We start from the raw sequence: 23,930 nt of genomic DNA, 5'->3' as shown, positions 1-23,930 counted from the left end.
GACTCTAGACAAGTCATTTAACATTTATATTTCTTAGTTGTCTCAACTATAAAATGAGAATGAGAACAGCACCTAGTTCCCTGGATTTTTGTGAGGATGAAATGAGATAATAATTAGCACAGTGTCTGGCACAAAGTAGCACTGTTTCATTTTAAAAATTTTATTATTTGTTTAGTATTATTGTGTTTATTTTCAAAAAATGTTCATATATCGGATTTAATATATACTGCTACCTATTTAACAAATATTGGACTACTTACCATTTAGGAGAGGGGATGGGAGAAGGGGGGAAATTGGAACACAAGGTTTTGCAAGTATTAATGTTGAAGAATTATCCATACATATGTTTTGAATAATAAAAAGCTTTAAGAAAAAATATGCATAGATAAATTTTAACATTAACCTTTGCAATACTTTGTGCTCAATTTTTTTTTCCCCTTCCTTTTCTCCCACCCTCTCCCCTAAATGGCAAGTAATCCAATATGTTAAACATATGCAATTCTTCTATACATGTTTCCACAATTATCATGGTGCACAAGAAACATCAGATCAAAAAGGTAAAAAAAAAAAAAAAATGAAAAAGAAAACAAAATGAAAGCAACAACAATATAAAAGGTGTTGTGATCTACACCAAGTCCCCACTGTTCTCTCTCTATGTGCAGATGGCTCTCTCAAGACCATTGGAATTGACCTGAATTATCTCGCTATTGAAAAGAGCCATGCCTGTCAGAATTGATGATCATATAATCTTGCTGCTGTTGTATACTATGGTCTCCTCATTCTACTCACTTCATTTAGCATAAATTTATATATGTCTTTCCAGGCCTTTCTGAAATCAACTTGCTGATTGTTTCTTTTTTTCATTTTTAATTAAAGCTTTTTATTTTTCAAATCATATGCATGGATAATTCTTTGACATTTACCCTTGCAAAACCTTGTGTTCCAATTTTTCCTCCCCTTTCTCCACTCTCTCCCCTAGATGGCAAGTAGTTCAATATATGTTAAACATAGTAGATGTTAAATCCAATAACATAATAGCACTTTCAAGGAAGAATACTGACAAATGAAAGTATATCCAAATGAAGTTGAATAAAATGTATGGAAATAGGAGACCATGACAAACAAGTAGTGTTTGCAGAACTACATAAATATGCACAAAAGGGAAGACTAAAATGAAATATACCAGCTGTCTTCAAGTAATTAAAGAGCAGTATTGTGGATGAGGAGCTATAATTACACTGATTTTATTTGATAACAGAGTAGCACTAGAACTAAAAAGGTAGAAGTCTCAGAGAATCTGTCTTAGACTCTTTGACAAAGGACAAATAGGGAAGAGGAGAAAGAAAAATAGATGTTCTTCACAATTATAATTGTCCAAAAATAGCTTAGATTGCTTCATGAGGTGGTGGGTTTAACAAGATAAATATTGGACAGAGATGTGAAGGTGTAGCATAGAAATGAATAGCTTTGGAATTTAAATCCTTGAGTTCGAATCTGACTGCTACTTTTAAACTTGTCTGATTTTTGAAAATTAATTTGTTTATCTTCTCTAGTAAAAAGGATTCTAGCTACTTAACTGAAGGACCTGCATGTTGTCCCAGATTATCATGAGAGGGGAAAAACTAGGAAAGGTAGGGAAAAAGGATATTATAGAATTAATTCATTTGTTTTTCAAACATTAATGAATTTTGAGTCAATAAATACAACAGAATCCTAGAACTGGAAGAGATTTTAAAAAGTCATTTGGTCTATGTGCTTGCCTTATACATGAATCTCCTCTATAATGTTCCCAATAAATTGTTATTCTAGAAACTGTGAAAAAAAAATGAAACAAGTTTCTCTAATAAAGAATCTCATTTTTTTCTTCATTTTTTTCTTGTTCTGGTTAGCTTTGTCTTTGTTAAAATTTTTCTTAGTTTTTGCTATTCATTTTTGTAAGATTTTGTGTTCCAAATTTTTCTCCTTCCCTTCTTTATCTCCTCTCCCCCAAATATCAAGTAATCTCATATAATTAAATATGTTCAATTCTTTTAAATAAATTTCCATATCTGTTATGTTGTGCAAGAAAAATCAGATCAAAAGGGGGAAAACATGAAAAATAAAAATAAACAAACAAAAAAGTAAAAATACTATGCTTTCATCCACATTTATTCTCCGTAGGTTTCTCTTTGGATGCAGATGGTATTTTCCATCTCAAGTTCACTGGAATTGACTTGAATCATCTCATTGTTGAGAAAGTCAAGTCCATCATTGCTGATCATCATATAATCTTGCTTTTGTTACTATATAAAATGTTCTCTTGGTTCTGCTCATTTCATTCAGCATCAGGTAATGTAAGTCTTTCCAGGATTTTTAGAAATCCATGTGCTTATCATTTTTATAGAACAATAATATTCCTTTACATTCATATGCCAGAACTTATTCAACCATTGCCCAACTAATGAATATCCCTCTAATGTCCAGTTTCTTCCCATTACAAAAAGGACTGCTGCAAATGTTTTTACTTGTGAGAATCCTTTTCTTTCTTTTATGATCTCTTTGGTATATAGACCCAGTAGTGACATTGCTGGATCAAAGAATATGAATAGTTTTAAAGCCCTTTGTACATAGCTCCAAGTTGTTCTCTAAAATGATTGCATCATTAGATAACTTGACCAACAATGCATTACTGTCCCAGTTTTCTCACATCCCTTCCAAAATTTATCATTACCTTTTTCTGTCATTTTAGCTAATCTGAGAAGTATGAAGTGATATCTCAGAATTGTCTTAATTTTTTTATTTCTCTAATCAATAGTGATTTAGAACATTTCATATGACTAGAAATTGCTTTAATTTCTTTTAAAAACTATCTATTCATATCTTTTGACCATTTATCAACTGTGGAATGACTTGTATTTTTATAAATTTGAGTTAATTATATATTTTCGAAATGAGGTCTTATCAGAAACACTGGCTAAAAAAAATATTCTCTCCAGTTTTCTGCTTCCCTTCTAAATTTTGGCTTCATTGGTTTTGTTTGTGCAAAATCTTTTGAATTTAATGTGATCAGAATTATTCATTTAGAGAACATAGTACACTGCTCTGTAGTTCTCTGGCCATAAATCACTTAATTCTCAACAGATTTGAGAGGTAGACTATTCACCTGTTTTACTGATCCATTATTCTAATTTTTAGCTACTACTAAATAGTTTTAATGACTGTAGCATTATAATATAGTTTTAAATCTGGTATGCCTAGGCCACCTTCTTTTGAATTTTTAAAAATTTAGTTTCCTGAGAATTAATGAAAAAAATGTCAGACCTAAAACCATATTGTAAAGCAACAGTCATTAAAATAATTTAATACTGGCTAAGAAATAGACTGGTGTTATCAGTGGAATAGGTTAGATATATATGATATAATAGTCAATGACAATAGTAAACTAGTATTTGATAAACTTCTCAACCTCCACCTTCTGGGATAAGAACTCACTACTTCACAAAAATTTATGGGAAAAATGGAAAATGATATGGCATAGACCTACATTGTGAGATGTACCACCAAAATAAGATTAAAATGGGTACATTATTTGGGCATAAAGAGTGATACCATAAGCATATCGGGAGAGCAAGGGATAATTTACCTCTAAAATCTTTGGATTAGGGAGGAATTTATGACCAAATTAAAACTAGATAACATTATGAAAGTAAAATGGACAACTTTGATTTCTTTAACTTAAACAGTTTATACACAAACAAAATCAACAAAAAGAAGATTAAAAGAGAAGTACAAAGCTGGGATTTTTTTTTTTTTTTTTTTTTTTACAGCAAGTGTTTCTGATAAAGGTCTCATTTCTAAAATATATAAAAAATGGTGTCAAATTTATAAGAATAAAAGTTATTTCCCATTTGATAAATGGTCGAAGGATATGAAGAGACATTTTTCAGATGATGCAATTCAAGCCATCTACAGTTATATGAAAAAATACTCTAAATCACTACTGACTAGAGAAAGCAAGTTAAAACATCTCTGAGGTATCACCTTATACCTCTTAGATTCACTAAGATAACAGGAAAAGATAATGATAATTGTTGGAGAGGATATGGGAAAACTGGAACACTAATGCATTGTTGATGGAGTTGTGAAATTATCAAACCAGTCTGGAGAATAATTTGGAACTTTGCCCAAAGGGCTATAAAACTGTGTATATTCTTTGATGTAGCACTGCAACTGCTGGGTCTGTATCCCAAGGAAATCACCAAGAAGGGAAAAGGATGCACATATGCAAAAATGTTTATAGCAGCTCTTTTTTTTGTCATAGCAATAAATTGGAAAATGAGTAGATGCCCATCAATGGGAGAATGGCTAAATAAGTTGTGGTATATGAAGGTAATGGAATATTATTTTGTATAAAAATAATAAACAACCTTATTTTAGAAAGGGCTGGAAAGATTTACAAGAACTGATGCTGAGCAAAATAAGCAGAATCAGGAATACATTGTACACAGTAACAGCAAGATTATGTAATGATTAACAATGAAAGACTTGGTTCTTCTCATTGCTTCAGTGATCTAAGGCAATCCCAATAAACTTCACATAGAAAATACCATCTGCATCCAGAAAAAGAACTATGGAGATTGAATATAAATCAATAGATGCTATGTTCATTTTTTTCTCTTTTTTTCCTCTCTCCTTTGGTTTTTCCCTTTTGTTCTGAGTTTTCTCTCCCAATCTGATTCATAAAGAAATATAAAAAGTTAATATATGTCTTACCAGAAAAAATAAAATAATTAATAAGAAAAATTAATTACCTTGATATTCTTGACTTTTTGCTCTGCAGAGGTATTTTCTAGTTCTAAGAAGTATTTTTTCCAGCTTGATTGGTATGGCATTGAATAAGTAGATCAGTTTAGGTAGAATTATAATTTTTATTAAATTAGCTTAGTCTACACATGAGCTATTGATATTCTTACAATTGTTTAGAGACATCATTTTTCAAACATGTAGAGAACTGAATCAAATTTATAGAAAATGAAATTCCCGCTGAAAAATTATCAAAAGATATGAATAGTTTTTTGAATGAAGTAATCAAAACTATTTATAGTCTTATAAAAATGCTCTAATTTATTATTGATTGGAGAAATTAAACTAAAATAATTCTGAAGTACTACTTCATACCTATTCAACTAGCTAATAGGGCAGAAAATCATAATGACAAATGGTGGATGGGATGTGAGAAAAATGACATTGTGGAGGGGATGTGGGAAAAATTAATGCATTGCTGCTTGAATGATGAACTGGTTCACATTCTGTAGAGGAATTTGGAACTATGTTGAAACGGCTATAGAACTATGCATAGACTTGGACTAGTAATACCACTACTAGGTTTGTATCCTAAAAGATTTTAAGCAAAAGGAAAATGAACTATATGTACAAAAATAATTTATAGGGGCAGCTAGGTGGTGCAGTGGATAGAGCACCAGCCTTGAAGTCAGGAGGACCTGAGTTCAAATATGATCTCAGACACTTAACACTTCCTACCTGTGTGACCCTGAGCAAATCTAAACTTAACCCCAATTGCCTCAGCAAAAACAAATAATAATAACAATTATATTAGTTCTTTTCTGGGGGACAAATAATTGGAAATTGAGAGGATGCCCATCAACTGGGGATGGGCTGAACAAATTTGCATATGTGATTATTATGGAATAATATTGTGGTATAAAAATGATGAATGAGATGCCCTCGGAAAACCTTGCAAATTTCACATGTGCTGTTGCAAAAAGAAATGTACTGTGTACAAAGTAAGAGCAATCTTGTAGCATAATCAGCTGTAAATATTTTGGCTATTCTCAGCAGTACAATGATCTAAGACAACTCTGAAGGACTTATGATGGAAAATGATATCTATATTTTTTATTTTTATTTTTTTATTTTTTTTAATTTTTTAATTTTTAATTTTTATTTATTTATTTTTTTAATTTTTATTTATTTATTTTTTACTATCTTTGCTTTTCTTGAAGTTTTTCTTATTTTCTTCTAAACATAACTATTATGGAAATGTTTTGTATAACTATGCATGAAACACTTATGTAATTTCTTGCCTTCTCAAAGGTGCAGGGCAGAGAGGGAGGAAGGGAGAAAATTTAAAACTCAGTTTTAAAAAATGAACATTAACAATTATTTTTACATGGAACTACAAAAAAAATGCTAAATATATATTTTAAGTGTCATTATTAGTGATAAGGAACTCACTAACTCTTAGGACAACTTATATTCTTTAAAAACTTTTTTTTTTCAATTAATAATCATTTATTTTCCCAACCCTATTAGAAAACAGAAAAAGAAAATCTTTGTAATAAGTATGCACAGTGAAGTGAAACAAATTCCTATTCTGGTCATATATGAAACACAAATGTAATTGAATACTATTGTGACAAAAGAAATAATAAAAGGAATGATTTTAGACAAACCTAGAGTCATTTGTGTAAGCAAATGCAAAATGAAGTAAACAGACAGAACATCTGATACAGTAACATCAACATTTTAAAGAAGAACTTTGAAAGACTTAAAAACTCTTATTAGAAACTTATATTCTAATGGGGAAAAGAACATGTAAAAAGAAGTGGTGATTAAGGAAAAGTGCTTTTTATGTGGGGAATCATGGGAATTGTGAGTCTTGATAGAGATTTGAATGACACTTCATTAAAAATGGTAGCATTGATTTCGTTACTGTTTCTAAAGAAAAAGATAAAATTTGCAAAGTAAAACATATATACTTGATCCTCACAGTACTCCACATGAGGTAAGTGCTATAACTACCTTCATTTTTCAGAAATGGAAACTGAAGTACAGAGTTCAAATGTCTTACCCAAGGACAGACCGCTAGTAAGAGTCTGAGGCAAGATTTGGGTTCAAGTCTTCCTATCTCCAAATCTAGTATTCTGATCACTGTACTACATAGCTATCAACTCATTCTCTAATACTTATTAAAATTGAGTCACCAATTTCGGACTGAGGAATCAGTACAAAATAGTATAAATCTTTTAAATCATCGATATACTTGAATCATGGCAATTAATTTTTAATACCATTTGAATAAGGACAAAATTTTTACAAGGAAGCATCATATGTGAAATTTATTTAGGCTACATAGGCATATTCATTGTCCTGATATAATTAAAATCAATATCTTAATCAAGCTGACATGTAATCTCTTTCTCGCAAACAGCATTCAATTTCCCACCTCCATGTCTTCATAGAGTAGTTCTCCATGTCCGAAAATGATTCTTTTTTCACCTGACTCAGACTCCTTAGATGTCTGCTAAGCACAGCTCAGGTGGTGCTTCCCATATGAGGCAAGCCCTGTTCCACAGTTATTAATAATTCTTCCCTTCAAAAATAAATTTTTCATTTATCATATAATTTAAATTTCCTTTTTGCTACATTAAAAAAAAAAAATTCCCCTCCCCTCCCTAAAGAATATTTTCTCCTTGAAGGCAGGGAAGGTTGTGGTTTTTTGGGGGAGGGGAGTGCTTTTTTGTTTTGGTTTCTGTTTTCTGGAATCCATAGTTCCTTACACATGGTAAACACTTAAAATTGTTAAATGGAATTTTTCAATTGTGTTTCAGAAAACCAGACACATATATCTTGAATCTCTTTAACAGGTGCTTTAGGGTTGTACATCACATAATGTGATGTACATGACTCCCTGTGCCGAGTTTCACATCCCTCTAATAAATAAACACTTTTAGTCAATAATTAAATGTTATTAAATACTTACTATGTGCCATGCACATTCCAAGTATCAGGCTTTGGTGGTGGGAGGAGTAAGAATAACCTCTTAGTGAAATATTCTTTCAGATACACAGAAAAAGAGGATCCATCTCATATTTCAAGCAGATCTCATGGCATTGCTTTGCTTCTGAAATAAGAGATCCTCCCTTGTTCCATCTCATTGGGCTTTCTGCCTTTGTGACTTGAGCGATCTGCAAATCCTCCCAGCACCCCTGAGGACCTGCCTTGTTGCCATCCCACTGCTTGACATATTTCTGTGCTGCTGAGTTTACTGCTGGATGAATACTTGGTATGCATGTCAAGGATGCTTCCCAGCATGGGTATCACAGTATAGATTGGGAGAGAAGGGGCAGGGGGAGAGGAAACCTGACAAGCTAGTGCAGCAGCAAAGTCATACTGGAAGATGTAATTAATTTGTAGCTGAAGAGAAGGAGCTATCCTTAGAATATTTTGTATCGGGTATGTGCCTGTTCAAGATTCACATGCAGCTACAGAACAGTAAGACTGGGGAGAACAGATACAGTACTTGTCAGTAAAGAAGAACATTTAAAAAATGTGATTCTAAGGATTCCCTTACTAAATAGTATACTTCTGTGAGAATGATTGATGATATTGGGAATGATTGATGATAATGGGGACCCAGAACAGAAATGTGCTTCTGGTTATGTTGTCTTCCCCATGAGTAATTTCAGTTAGTTTAAGGGGCGACTACAGAAATGAGTGAAGAGAATTATAAATGGGACTTAATCAGAGCCAGAGTTGATAGTTGAATATTTAGGACTAACATTTACACCTCAGAAACCAGCAAATACTGCAAAACAATTTTTTGATTTATTGTTTTGTTGATTGTCTAAATTTTTGAAAATGATGGTAAAAATGTTAAGAATAGAAATTAAACTTTAAAAAATAAGTGTCCTGAATATATTCCCAATAAGCTGATTGTTAAACATTTACCAGCATACCCCTGGCTATAAGATAAAAGTTTCAAAATCAACCAGTCAAAATAATGATAATTAAACATTTGTATTTGGCATTTGCTCTCTGCCAGGCACTATGCTAAGCTCTTTACAGTTATTATCTCTGATCTTCATAAAAACTTTAGGAGGCAGGTGCTATTATTATCCTAATTTACAAATTAGGAAACCAAAGCAAACAGAAGTGAAATAACTTGTCCAGGGTAAGTGACTGAGGCAGGATTTGAACTTGGGTCTTTTTGACTTAAGCTCTCTATCTACCATATCAGTTCTCTATCTACCATATCACCTAGTTGCCTTTGGTAGATTCTGATCTACTTTGACTAATTCCTGTCTTACCAAATCAAATTCTTGTTCCTCTGACAGAGGATCCAAAAGACACACTATAGTTGGGCTTGGTGAGTGTGCTAATGATATGCACATCAGTATTAGGAAGGGATTTTAAAATAGTTTTGATTTCATAGTTAAAATCCAACTAAATTCAACAAGAATTTCTTATGAATCTATTATGTGCGAAGTATTATGCTAGGCATTAGGGAAAAAAAGATAAAAATTAAAATAGCTCCTCCTTACCCTCAAAAAATTCACTTTTTTTTTTTTTCTGGGAAAAAGCAACATGCACAGATGTAATGAATGAAAAAAATGCAAAATAGACCAAATAAAATAAGAGTGGGCACTAATAACTAGGCAGTATCAGGAACAGTCTCTTGTAAGAGATACATTTAAGGTGATTCTAGAAGGTAGATAAGAGTTCCAAGAGAAGATAAGCAAGGAGGATATGGTAAACATCAGAACCACTTTGGGCAAATAAACCAAATAGGAAGAAAGAATGTTCTGGGAATAGTTTGGCTGGAATGTACAGTGCATTAGAGAGTCTAATGTAAAATCATATTGTGTAATGAGCTGTTGTCTCCAGAAGCTGCCGATTGCTCTCTGGGAGGAGATCTGGTATGTCAACTCAAATCTCTCAGACAGATTCTTCTTCCTGTAGAGAGCCATTGTCTCCAGACAGTTGCTGTCAACTGTGGTCCAGAGTAGTGGCTTCCCCTCCTGCAGAGAGCCGCCTCAAATCTAGTCCAGACAAGACTCTATCTCTTGAGTGCCGCCCTCTTTTAACCTCCCAGAGAATGGGCATGGGATAACGGAAGGGCTTCTGGGAAAAATTCACTTCAACCAATGAACTTGCTCCTCCTAATGCATGCAAGCTCCTCCCCAGGAGTTCAACAGATGTAAAACTCCCAGTAAAGGCCGGAACTAGAGAATTGCCAAGTACCAACTTAGCACTTAGTAAGAACCTAAGTATCTCATTAATCTCATTAGCACTTAGTAAGAACCAACATCATTGAAGTGAAGGATTGGAGTCAAATTGTGATGGGCTTTAAATTTTAATATGAAATTATCACACATTGGGAGAGTCAACTATTCAGTACCTACAGTGGAGCTAGAGTACATGCTTGAATTACATAACTTGAGAAAAAGGTTCATAGTATAGAGCAAACAGATCTCTCCAACCCCTTCTTCTTCTTTTCTGTCTGTACCCCACTCCCCACTGATTGAAACAGAGAGTGATAATACCAGAGCCATGTATCTTTGTCCATAATGTGATTTTATATGTTACTAAGCTTTGTTGATTGCTACATTCATTCTATTTGTCACTTGTCCAGATCTGATTTTTAAAAATCTCTTCTTCTATATCCCTATTTTCCTTTTCTTCTTTTTCTTATACAACCTAAAGATACCTTAAGCATGCATACACAAAAATAACTGTCAACATTATGCTACTGGTGCAATTGTACATAGTTCTACAATATTTGGAGTATAATATAAACATATGAGAGCCAGTAAGGCATAGTTATGGGGAGTCTGGAGTCATGCTTTGCCTTTGACACTCAAGTGCTGAGCAAAATACCTGGTATGTATTAGGTACTTAATAAGTGTTTTTTAAAATACTGGATAATATTAGTCACAGAATCAGGAAGGCTTAGGTTAAAATACTGCCTTTGACACAAATAAGTCACTTAATATCTCAGTTAAAAAGCACAAATGTCTTCAGCTTCCTTGGCTGATTCAATTTCTCTATGTGGAACATATGAGAAATTTAGGATGATATATAAGGAATGGGGTGGAGAAAGTTTGTGCATTATATCTTTTTGATTAGCTGTGAAGGCATTCAGATAGATTAATCAACTTTGCCTCTGTTTCTGTTATTTGGTAAATATAGTGATACGTATCTGGTGAGAGATTATGATTTAAGGGAAAAGTCTCAGTTTTCTCCCTTACTAAAACCATACGGCCCCAGAATAATAAGTATTAATTCTTGACCTTTTCATTTGATCTTTTTCCTTTTAGGTGAAGGGAATATAGTAGCCATCTTGGGAGCTTCTAAGGTCAGCTGATTGAAACACAGAAATTCAGGGTAGGAATTCAGTCTAGTAAAATATTAATCTCCTGAAAAAAAAAAAAAAAAAAAAAGGAATGATCTTTGGGACTGAGCTTTGAACTGCAGGTCCAAAACTAGTTTTATCTTCTTAAAGTGGACTTAGTTGGGGCTTCAAAATTTCCTGTGAGTAACCTAGTCAACTATATTAATAATAGTTGTCTCCTTCTAGGTAGAGGAAAACATCCCTAGAAAAAACTGTATTCTCTAATAAAGAATATTTGAATGCACTTTAATGTATTAATTTGCAAAGGAATATTAAAATGCTATAAATTGCCAAATATAAAGAAAAAGTAGTATGGTGACTACATTAATTGCCAGTCTTAGAGGAAAACGTGTGCTCATGGTCAGCCTTCAACATTCAAGTACTGAGCAAAATGTCTGGCACATAGCAGGCACTTAATATATGCTTTTTAAAAACACTGGTCCATTAGTCATGGACAGAGCCCCAAAGAAGTTTCTAATTCCCTAAAATATAAGAGAGTTGCCTGAATTAGTGATTATCTTCGTTTCTGGACCAGGTGTTATCTATACTGATGAAATTAATGCTTCAGATTGAGGACAAGAAGCATATTAAAAACAAATATAGAAACATCTATATGAGGTGATTCAAAGGAAGTTCATCAGAATTAGAAGAATTTTAAATACTGAGGCCATGTAAAAGAAAATTTAATGAAAATTAAAGATTGATTTAAGGAAATTCAGATCAATCTTAAAAAGGGACATAGAACAAAATACCTTTGGTAAAATTTAATTTGTTAATTCTATTTTGTTAAAAGACTTAGGAATTGAAACCAGTTCTAATGGTCTTGTAAAGGAGAGAGTCATCTGCACCCAGAAAGAGTATTGTGGGGGCTAAGTATAGATAACAACATAGTATTTTCACTTTTTTGTTGTTTGTTTGCATTTTGTTTTCTTTCTCATTTTTCCCTTTATGATCTATTTTTTTCTTGTCCAGCATGATAATTGTGGAAATTTATATGGAATATTTGGACATGTTTAACATATGTTGGATTACTTGCTGTCTAAGGGAGGGTGTGGGGGAAGGAGGGAGAAAAAATTTGGAACACAAGGTTTTGCAAGAGTGAATGTTGAAAATTATGCATATGTTTTGAAAATAAAAAAGCTTTAAAATTAATACTAGGAGAAAAATAGTGTGTCAGGTTTATATTTTTGCATGTGCTATTAATCTTCATCTAGTAGGTTTATTTCATTGTTTTTATTGATGATCATCAAGTTTATAATAATTAAACACAATTAAAAAAACATAGTTGCCTCAACTAAATAATTACTTATAAAGGTCTCTCCTTTCAAAAAGCTGAATTCTATAGTTCTTTTGCCTGGTAATTCTGTTGCATCAAGCTAAATATACCTCTTGGTATTCATAATCAGACCAAACCAAGCTTCATGGCATTCATTCACAGCATTTGGTACAAATAGACCCTTTGTTTAATTTCTCAAAAAATAAACAACAAAAAGAACTTGCGATTCTAACCAATGAGGACTAATGAGTCGATGAAATAGAAATGAGAAATTTCATAGGAATCGACAGTAGCTAGTTAAGGAAGATGAAAGGATTAGCAATGGAGGAAACCAGACAAAGACTGACCAGCAGCATTACAGTACCCTACATTTGGGTTGTGAAAATTTAAAATAGATCAGAGGTTGGAAACTATGGCCCCAATTATTGCACAAAATCAGCCTAAGGGACATTTTTTTTTTCTTTATGGAACCAATTTTCAATAGATTTTATCTTCCAGGACAAGAAATACATTTTTACTTGTTTATAGTACTAGTAAATACAATTTGCATAATTCAAGTATTTACATTGTTGACATCTCAAATAATTACATAGGGAAAAACAAGTTGAAGACATTAAATGGTCCTGATGCCCAAATATGTGCCAATTCTATAGATGCCCAGAAAGTTTACTAATCAAATGTTGATTTTTAAAAGAGATACTTTTAGAAAACAAAAGCAAGGATGGATAGCTGAGTTTGAATATAAATGATACTGCCATGAATACAAATATTCTGAATGGCTGGGCTTGTAGTAAATGCTAAGGAGACAAAAAAAGTTTAAAAACATATTGGGAAGGGGAATATCAAGGAGTAAATGGAATTGCTATTTGGGTGAATTGCTCAATGGTTACAAATGATACAATTATAGGAATTCAGAAAGAGAGAAGCAGGTGTGCAGAAATCTCAATCTCTTATTTCTTCTAATTTTCCTCCCTCTCCCAGAAATAATAACCTTTGCATTGAGATCACAAAAAAATATAATTAAAAAGGAACTGAAATCCATAGTAAAGAGAGAAGTATAACAAAGGGACTGAGCTAATTATAGTCACCATAATCAAAAGAATTACATCCCAGATTACACAAAGAAGTGGCTAGTGTGATCACTGACTCAATGTAAATGAATTCTGCAAGATCTTGAAAAATGGGGAGGGAAGAGAGGACTGAAGACAGATAAATAGTTTACTTTTCAAAAAAAAAAAAAAGAGAAAGACATAATGGTGGTAAACTAAAGTAACCTCACAAATTCTAATTACAGGTTTGTTTTAAGTTTATAATAAGCAATTATTTGTCTAGTTACACTATCTGTATCTACTTTTTTCTTGTGAAATTTTTGTCAGAACAAAATGACAAAGAGCTAGTATGTGTCCATTATATAACATTAGTCTCAATTCATAATGCATATACAATTATGTAGATACTTTAAATTGTTAAATTGTTTAAAATGTTCAATTATTGTTGTTGCTGTTGTTGTTTGCTAATATGGTACTTACTCTGGAACTAACTCCCAACTCCCAATTCCACTGACAACTCACATCCATTGAGGGCAACACATTTTCCCTTGTGGTTTTATAACTAATTTGGAGGGGAATGAATTATTTTTCTTAATTTAAAACTCATGACTTCCCATTAGTGGGTTCTATCCATATTATCAGTTTATATAAATTTGTCAGGCAGACAACTAACCTTTAGAAAGAGACACTTATTCTGCTGATATTATTGATAAAAATAGCTTTTTTTCCAAAGTTTTGTGACACACTGTTTTAGTATCTATAGAGTCCAGGGAAAAGTGGGCTCAAGCTTAGGTAGTGAATATATCAAAACAGGTAACCTACAGCTTCTGGAAGTCCTTTTAAAATTTGTTGTTGTTGATATCCTTAAGATATAACCCTTTGATATGGTATAGCTTTTTGGCTAAGCTCATTGTAGTCTTGCATTTGTTTTTTCTCTTCATGTTCACTCTCTCTTTGTCTCCTTAAGTAGATACTGCTATTTGGGGGACATAGCCAATATATCAATTAAAAATTACAAGTCATGATCCTTCTAAGTTTATCAAGTCCTCTTTTGACCAGAGAGTGAGGTCAAGAGCTCTTTTCTTCCCATCAAAGTTCTTTTTTACTTAATAATGGCTTAATTCAAAACTTCCTCTACTCTTGCAGATGCCCAATCTTCATTTCTAATTTAGCTTCCTGGCATTTTGCAAATCCCACAGACCAGGACTAAGTTTTTTAATCCATTTGAATACCTTTCCTTGCACAAAATAATTCCAACTTACTCAATGGCATTCAAGAGCATCTGAATTGGTTGATGACCTTTTCTCATATTCTAAAGCCTATTATTAGTTAATTGAATAGAGATATATTCTTACCTGAAATAAAGATATCAGGGTATAGAATCTTGTCAGTTACTTTAAATGGCAGATTGGGTTATTTCATTGATTGACTCAAAGCCATAAAAGTGACCAGGAAAAATTATGACTTTCTTTTTGAATTTTAAAGACCTATTATAACCAATTGATCTATCTTTTTAGTCTCCTTTTATTTCATTATCCTTTACATACATATGCTACTGACATCCTTATTGTCCTTGAACTAGATATCCCATGTCATGATTTGGGGCATTTTCCCTGGCAGTCCCTGATACCTAAGATGTTCTTCCTCACTTCTGCTCTTGGCTTTCCTTGATTTCTTTCAAGTGTTGAATAAAAATCTCATCTTCTGTTAAAAGACTTTTCATAAAAGATAATGATAGATGTTGCAAGGAATGTAGGAAAACTGGGACATTAATGCATTGTTGGTGGAGTTGTGAAATAATTAAACCATTCTGGGGAACAATTTGAAACCATGCCCAAAGGACTATAAAACTGTGCGTATTCTTGGATCTAGCAGTGTCTACTGCAATTTCCCCCAAAAGAGCTCATAAAAAAGGGGAAAAAACCCATGTGCAAAAATATTTGTAGCAACCTTTTTTGTAGTGGCAAGGAACTGGGAATTGAATGGATGCCCATTAGTTGGGCAATGGTTGAATAAGTTCTGGTATATTAATATAATGGAATATTATTGTTTTATGAGAAATGACAAGCAGGATGATTTCAGAAAAGCCTGGAAAGATTTACATGAACTGATGTTAAGTGAATTGAGCAGAACCCAGAAAACATTGTATACTGTAACAAGAAGATTACATAATGAACAACTGTCATAAAGTTGATTATTTTCAACAATGAGATGATTCAATTAAAGCAGTTCCAAATAAACTTGTGATTGAAAGAGCTATCCATATCCAGCAAAAACTATGGAGACTGAATGTGGATCAAAGCATAGTATTTTCACCTTTTTTTGGTTGGTTGTTTAGTTTTTTCTTTTTTGTGTTTTTTTCTTTTTTCTTTTTGATTTTCTTTTTCTTGCACAGCATGATGAATATGGAAATATGTTTAGAAGAATTGCATATATTTAACTTATATCAGATTACTTATTCTCTAGGGAAGGGGAGAGGGATGGAGAGAGGAAGAACTTTTTGAAAGACAAGGTTTTGCAGAGATGAATATTGAAAGCTATTTTTGCACATATGTGGAAAAATTGAATACCATTATTAAAAAAAACAACTCTTTTTATATCCATATTAATACTACTGTATTCTCTTTGAGTTTACTTACCATTAATTGTACATTTATTCTCTCTGCACATGATTGTTGATATGCCATCTTTCCTCAAAGATTGTTAGCTTAGTAAAATCTGGGTCTTTTGGGGTTTTATTTTAAATCCTAGTTCTAAGGACTCAAAGTAAACTGTACCATTCATGGTTCTTTCAACTCTAGAGTTTCATAGTAAATTCATAGTGGATTTAAAAGAATCTCAGATATACAACTCAAAGGGATCCTTGATGATATTGAATCAAATCTCATATTACACTTGAGAAAATTGAAGCAAAGAGAAGTCATGTCACTTACTTGGGTTCACATAACTTTAAATGACTGAGGTAGGATTTGAATTTAGTTTCTGATTTTAAGTCCAGCACTCTACCCAGTATTCTATGCTCCCAAAGAGAATCCCCTCAGATGGAATTGAAAATCTTCAGAATCACGGGGAGTACAAAATTCCCCTAGATCAATTCCCTATGACAAAAAAAGGCTTAGGTTGTATAGCAAAACAGAATAGATGCAGATGTAAAATGAGTAGCTTAAGAAGGATATGGAATACTTTTTGTAGTGGCAAGGAACTGGAAATTGAGTGGATGCCCATCAGTTGGGGAATGGCTGAATATGTTATTGTATTTGAATGTAATGGAATATTATTTATCTAAAAATGATAAGCAGGCTGATTTTAGAAAATCCTGAAAAGGCTTACATGGATTGATGATGAGTGAAGTGAGCAGAACCAAGAGAACATCAAACGCAGTAACAAGATTATGTAATGATCAACGTGATGGACTTGGCTCTTTTCAATAATATGGTGATTAGAGATAATTCTAACAGACTTGGAATGGAAAATATGATGCACATTTAGAGAAAGAACTAAGGAGACTCAATATGGATCTAAACAAAGTATTTCATCTTTTTTTTTTTTTTTTTTTCCTTTTTCTCATGGGCCTCTCCTCTCCCCTGATCTGATTTTTCTAGCACAGTGTGAATATGGAATATGTTTAAAAGAATTGCTCAAGAACTAGGAGATCATTATACACTTCAACAATGATACTGTATGAGGATGTATTCTGATGGAAGTGGATATCTTCAACACAAAGAAGAGCTAATCCAATTCCAATTGATCAATAATGGACAGAATCAGCTACATCTAGAAAAGGAACACTGGGAAATGAGTGTAAACTGTGAGCTTTTGTTTGTTTGTTTTTCTTCCCAGATTATTTTTACCTTCTGAATACAATTCTTCCTTTGCAACAACAACAACAACAAAATTTGGTTCTGCACATATATATTATACCAAGGATATATTGTAAGATATTTAATATGTATGGGAATGCCTGCCATCTAGGGGAGGGGATGGAGGGAAGGAGGGGAAAAAATTCGGAACAGAAGGGAGGACAAGGTATAATGTTGTAAAAAAAAAATTTTAACTATGCATATGTACTGTCAAAAAATGTTATAATTATAAAAATTAATAACAAAAAATAAAAAAAATAAAAGAATTGCTTATATTTAACTTAGATTGCTTGCTGTCTAAGGGAAAGAGGGGGAAAAGTTCAGAACACATGGAAAAATAAAATACTATTGAGAAGTTAATATAAATAAATTTTAAAAATTAAGAGATAATTACAAGTAGTAAAAATAAGTAAAAGAAAATTTCTACAACAATCTAGAAAAAAGAAGGACAAAGCATTGAGAATTTCATCATGACTGAATTGTGAGGCAACTGGGTGGTACAATGGTTAGAACACTAGGTCTAGAAGCCTGAGTTAAAATTTGGTCTCAGACACTTACTGGTTATATGTCCCTGGGTAAGTTACTTAACCCCGATAGCTTTCCAAAAAAAAAAAAAAAAAAAAAAAAAAAAAAAAAAAAAAAAAAAGAAAGAAAGAAAGAAAGAAAAGAAAAGAAAAGAAAAAGAAAGATTGAATTGTGTAGCCAACCTTATCTTCCTTTAAAGAGCACAGAATTCAAACATTGGTATTTAGACATCGTAATAACAACAATAACATTTATTAAGCATTTATTCTGTGTCAGGTACTGTGTTAAGCAATTTAAAAACATTATTTCATTTAATCCTCACAAGAACTCTGGGAAATAAATGATCTTATTATCTTTATTTTAATTTTGAGGAAAATGAGGCAAACAGAAAGTAAATGAATTGTCCAGTCATACAGTTATTGAGTATTTCAGACAGGATTTGAATTCAAGTATCCCTGACTTTAAGCCCAGCTTTAGTATCAGTCTTAGTTAATATAAGAAGAAAGAAAGAAACAAACAACATTAATCATAGCTGCCTAACTTTGAGAGGTAAGGGTAAATTTATTAAATTATTATTTTTTTTTTAAACACACAGTCTTGGTATGTTTATTTTTAAAGTATTCTTTACCTCCTATCCTAGTCAGGTCACTATGGTTTAAATGTCAACTCTGGTGAAGAAACACATTGACTCAATTCTCCGTGCTAAGAGTTAGGTGTAGCAAAGGATTGAAACAATTTATCTGATGTTTTGTACTTACCTATCTATCTCATTTCTTAATCATAATGAAAAGCAAGATTAATCTGTCACAAAGACTTCTAAATAACCATAATTGCACCAATGTATTACACTGTCACTTCCATCAGAAGAGATTTATTTTTAGAAGTAGAGAATTATGATTTTAGAAATAATCTTAGACAATACCTGCTGCAGTTCCCTTGTTTGAAGACAAAATAAAGAAATTGAGATTTCTCTGAATCCCCAAAGTAGAATACTTTAGATCTTCCTTTACCTTTGAGTACAGTGATCTTCTCTTAGAAGGTACTAACACAAGTTTGTTAAGTTTAACTGAATCATAGGCTAGGAGTAGGAGGAGTTTTTTCTTAAGTTTTCCATTAAATCAGGGAAAGGGCATTACTTTGTAGAGCTTCCAGCCAATTCCCCAATCCTGAAAACATTCAGAAGTCAGTTAGCAATCAACATGATTCAATTTCTCAATTTATGATTTCAATTCATGCTTAATTGCTATTAGTGCAGAGGAATTTTGTTTCATGATGTTTTTCTGAAGTTATAATTCACTACCTTTGCCCAAGCCATTCTCCAGAAGGAATGTATGTGTTAATTCTAACTTTTTGTCAATTTATCTCATTAATATATATCAAATTAACTGTCTGATCAGTTGAAGAAGTCTAAGGGGACCTCTTTAGATACGAAATGGAGAGAGTGATTTTTTTTTTTTACAGAATTATTGGTGTCTTTTCTTCATTTTGTATATCTCTGTTAACACAATTCATATATTATAAATGCCCAATTTACCTATTATGCTTGACCATGCTGGAATTAGCAAGGCTTAATACTTACTGGTATATTACTTGGAGCAATGAAATGATTAGTATAGTATTTTCATTGATTCAGTATATTAGCTGTATGAATCAAATAATCAACAAGCAGTTATAAAGTGACTAATATTGCCAAACACTAAGTCAGGTGCTGAGGATACAAAACACTATCAATAATACTTTTCCTCTTTATAAGATGCTCACATTCTAATATTGGACTTCTAACAAAGACATACATAAAAAAATTCCATGCAAAATATTTAAATACAAAGTAGGCTGAAAGGAAAGAAACGAGTAGTTGAAGAGCTGGGAAAGTTTCATACATTATCTGAATTTAACCCTTGGATCATCTCTTCTAGGGTGGATCTTTTTTTTTAAAGTGTTTGGTTCAATTGTAAAGTGGTAATAATTCCAGTGCCATTTATATCTTAAAATTTGGAAATCCCAAGACCAAAAGGTAATTTCACGGAAGATTAAGCCTAAATTTCTTACCTTTGTATCTTTTGCCCCAAAACAGCACAATTTTGTGAATTAATGGAAAGCAAGGAAGTATCTTGATGAACTTCATTACCATTTCAAACTATATCCTGTAACATGCACTCCTGGAAGTAACTATTACCAGTCTGTCCTAGGCCCAACAGAGTACCTTTGACCACTGACCTTTGCAGTGTCAATTCTACCTGGCTCACCTCCTCTGAGGCCTTCAAAGGTCTCTGGCCACAATTTCTTGAATCTATAGTTTAATAACTGGTAGCGCACTCAAGAACAGCCATGTGTAATCTTAAAAGCCTTTATTATACCTACTCACATAGTGCCCTGATTTGTTAACTCCTTAATGAACACATGATCTGAAGACCCATGTGTTCACTACCAAACTCCTTATCTCTCGGCTATCCATCAGGCTGGCTCAGCTACCCCAGGTTAGGGAGCCAGGTTAAAGAGAGCGACTGCTGTCTGCAGTGGGCTTATAAAGGGCCTGTGAGGTCACACACACAGCCAACCAGCAAGAGATCCATCACCCATTACAAAGCTATCTCAATATGGCCAGGATCCAACCCACAGGGCAGTCCTATGTCCACAGAGATTACTTCTGGGCCACTCAAATCTCCTGTTGCGCTGTGCCTGCCCATTTAAAGGATCCTTACAATTCCTTTCTCTTGTTTTGAGGGAACTGCATCCTTACAATATCCCATATTTAGATTACTGCTTCAAATTCTTCACATACTATCTATATGACCTTGGCCAAATTACTTAATCTCTAATCAACTTTCTATGAAAAAAAAAAAATGGAAGAGGAAGTTCAGATTCCATGGGTAGTGAGCATTTTCTCACATGGAAATTCCCTACATAAAGATATCATAGATTTAGTCCCCGTCCCTATTCCTGATTCCAGATCCAACACTTTATTCATTATATCATGTTGCTACAGTTAGAGTATTGAAACATTTTTGAAGTATCCCCTTATGAGTAATAGTCAACTGACCTGTCCACAAAGGCATGGTGAAGGATAAAGATGGGATCATTAGCAGATCCTTGTACCTGGGACATTGTGCCATTCATGTAGATGTGTAAAGCATTATGCATGCTGCTCTGAGATGAATTTGCTATGCCAGTAAGTGGATTAGCAAAACCTGTGAATGAAATGAAAATGAAAGCACTCTTAGTTTTATTCTAAGTGGAAAAGCTCAAATTTATTTTTTTAATCTCCATCACTTTTTTTTTTAGAGATACAAATATTTGTAATTGTTGGAATGAAACAAACATTTCCACAACATAGTACAATAAAAAAGATGATTGCATATGAAAACACAAATTCACTATGTACAATTTGCTATTTCTTTTAAATACACAACACAGTTATGTAAAATTAATTCCCCCTTTTTTCTCTTCCCCCCTCACCTCAGAGATGGCTACCATGAAACACAAATAGGTATATTATTTTCTCTGGATACAGATAGTGTTTTTTCTTCATATGTCTTTTCTACTTAATTTGATTATTTATAATACTCAAAATGACATTGCTCAAAGTCATTCTTAAAACAATATTGTTCTTACTGTATGTAATGTTCTCTTGGTTCTGCTCATTTGACTCCATTATTTCATGTAAGTCTTTCCAAGTTTTTATAAAATCATTGAGCTCATCATTTCTTACAGCACAGAAGCATTCCTCACAATCATATCACAATTTGTTCAATCATTCCCCACTTTATAGAAATCCCTGAAATTTCCAGTTCTTTTCCACCACAAAGAGACCTGCTTTAAGTAATTTAGAACATACATTTTTTTTTTCCTTTTCCCCTAAACGTCTTTGGTAATAAAACTGATAGTGTTATTTCTGGATTAAAGAATATAGGCAGCTTAATAACTCTTTGGGCATAATTCCAAATTGTTCTCCCAAATGGTTGGATCAGTTTTTAATTCTACCAAAAATGAATTAATTTTCTAATTTTTCCACATCCCCTCCAACATTTGTCATTTTCCCCCTTTAATTATTTTAATAAATTTATGAATATACAAGAGACAGAGCAAAGTGAGATGTAAAAGGGATAACACCAATTACATCAAATTAGAAAGTTTTCTTTTTTAATAAGTAAAACAAATATAATCAAAATCAACAGAAAATCAGAAAATTTTGTTATCAGTTTTCAGATCTTGAGACATCATTTTATATCAATCTCTATCACTTCTATAAATGAGCCTTCTTTTGTCTTTCCCATGTTCTAATGCCTTATTAATCCTTATGCACTCTGTGATACAGTGACATTGATTTTTATGCTACTCCTTGTACACATTCTTTCTCCTGAATCTGTGCATTAGATATTTTTTGTGCTTAGAATTTTCTGTCTCCTCATCTCTGCTTCTAGAATTCCTTCAAATATTAGCTGAAATCCTATCTTTAACAAGAAATCTTTTCTGATATCCCTCCTCATCTTTTAATATAATTACCTTCCATTTATTTTCTCCAACATAGGATATATCTAACTTGTTTGTATACAGGGCTTTTTTTTTTTTTTTTTTTTTTTTTTTTTTAATAGTCTTCCATACAAGATTGGATATGTTCTTGGAACAAGAACTGTCTTTTGCATTTCTTTGTAGCCCAGAACTTTTCACAGTACTTTCCATCTAATAAGAACTTGACAACTGATTAACTAATCGTCCAAAGAATCAATAGGCAGGCAATACAGAATAAGGAATTTGAACTGGGAGTAACAATAAACAGCAGAAATGCGGAATGGATATCATGGAGCTGGTGGTAGTAGTAGTGGCTGAAACTGTGAGAATAATTAGAAAGTCTGCAAATAGAGTTTGGATTCTCACTTTGGGGGGATGAGAAAGAATAAGAATTGGCAATTTGGGAGTACTGATTAGAATGTTGGGCTTAAGATCACAAAATATGCCTCAAACACTTATTAACTTTGTGATAAGAAACAACTGCAAAAGTAATTTATCTTCTCTCAGGATGATTTTCCTTATCTATGAGGTGAAGGAGACTGGATCTGACTTTTGAGGCCCCACCTCTTTCCAAATCTATGATTCTATGACATTTGCAATGGGATGTCATGCTATTGTGAAAAAAAATAAATTAAAATGTAATCAATCAATCAACAGTTATCCATGCCTACTATGTTCAAGGCCCTATACAAAGTTCTGAAAATACAAGTGAAAGTTTCATTACATTAGGATTAAGATTGTGTTAGACATGTGATAAACTAGAGGTATTCAACTACATCTTATTGAATAAAACTTTTCTTGTAGCAAAAATCAGTTTAAATAATTTAGAAAAAGTATTTTAGAGGTAATTCTCAAACTTTTTATTTTTACCTCATACCCCAGACTATTTTTTCCAGTTATCAAATATTTTCATTCTAAAAGGAGCCCCTTGCCTTGTCCCCCATACCCAATTCAAGAATATCTCCTTTTCTCTGGTCGTTGGTGGTATTGTTTTCAGGTCCTGGGGTACACTTTGGATTTTCCTCAGATAGCACATGTATGTTATGAACTCTGGCTCCACAAATGAATTTTTAAACTGCATCATTCTCCACTCTGATATCTTATCACTCTATATATACTTTGCAAGATATGCCCCTCAAAACTTCCCTAATTCTCCAATTTATTGGAGATGTATTCATTATTCTTGGAAGATGCCAGTAGTTTTTTGCACTTTTGCTGGAACTGAGCCTGAAAAAGATTCTCCCTTCTCTGAGTAATAAGGACATTTATATTCTGTATCACTCATTAGGCATTATTCATCCAACATCTCTTCTACTGTTGCCTTTAACAATTATTTAAACTTGTTATTATTAATTGACTTTTCATAGGTAAAGGTAAAGTACCTTGATTATTGAATCCTATTTTAAGCTCTTTGAAGTAATGAAGAATTGGAAGGCAGTGACTGTGTTATAATAAGGCCTCTTAACAATTCCTAGAAAGATGTAGTGTAGTCTCAGATCATTTGAGTAGCAGATGTGCATCCTGAACTATAGCTGATA

At 32.7% G+C, this 23,930-nt stretch overlaps 1 protein-coding gene across 1 annotated transcript in view; it reads right to left on the bottom strand.

Moving 5' to 3' along the window:
- TYR (tyrosinase) overlaps nt 1–23,930 on the bottom strand; it is a 196,172-nt gene that overhangs the window by 93,234 nt on the left and 79,008 nt on the right. The window contains exon 3 of the mRNA XM_074304690.1: nt 20,924–21,071. Coding sequence (XP_074160791.1) covers nt 20,924–21,071 — 148 coding nt within the window. The remainder of the gene's footprint in view (nt 1–20,923; nt 21,072–23,930) is intronic.

This window comes from Sminthopsis crassicaudata, chromosome 3 (assembly GCF_048593235.1).
Source record: "Sminthopsis crassicaudata isolate SCR6 chromosome 3, ASM4859323v1, whole genome shotgun sequence".
Lineage (NCBI taxonomy): Eukaryota > Metazoa > Chordata > Mammalia > Dasyuromorphia > Dasyuridae > Sminthopsis > Sminthopsis crassicaudata.
Note: the sequence above shows the minus strand (reverse complement) of the source record. Positions and strands in the feature narration are given on the sequence as shown.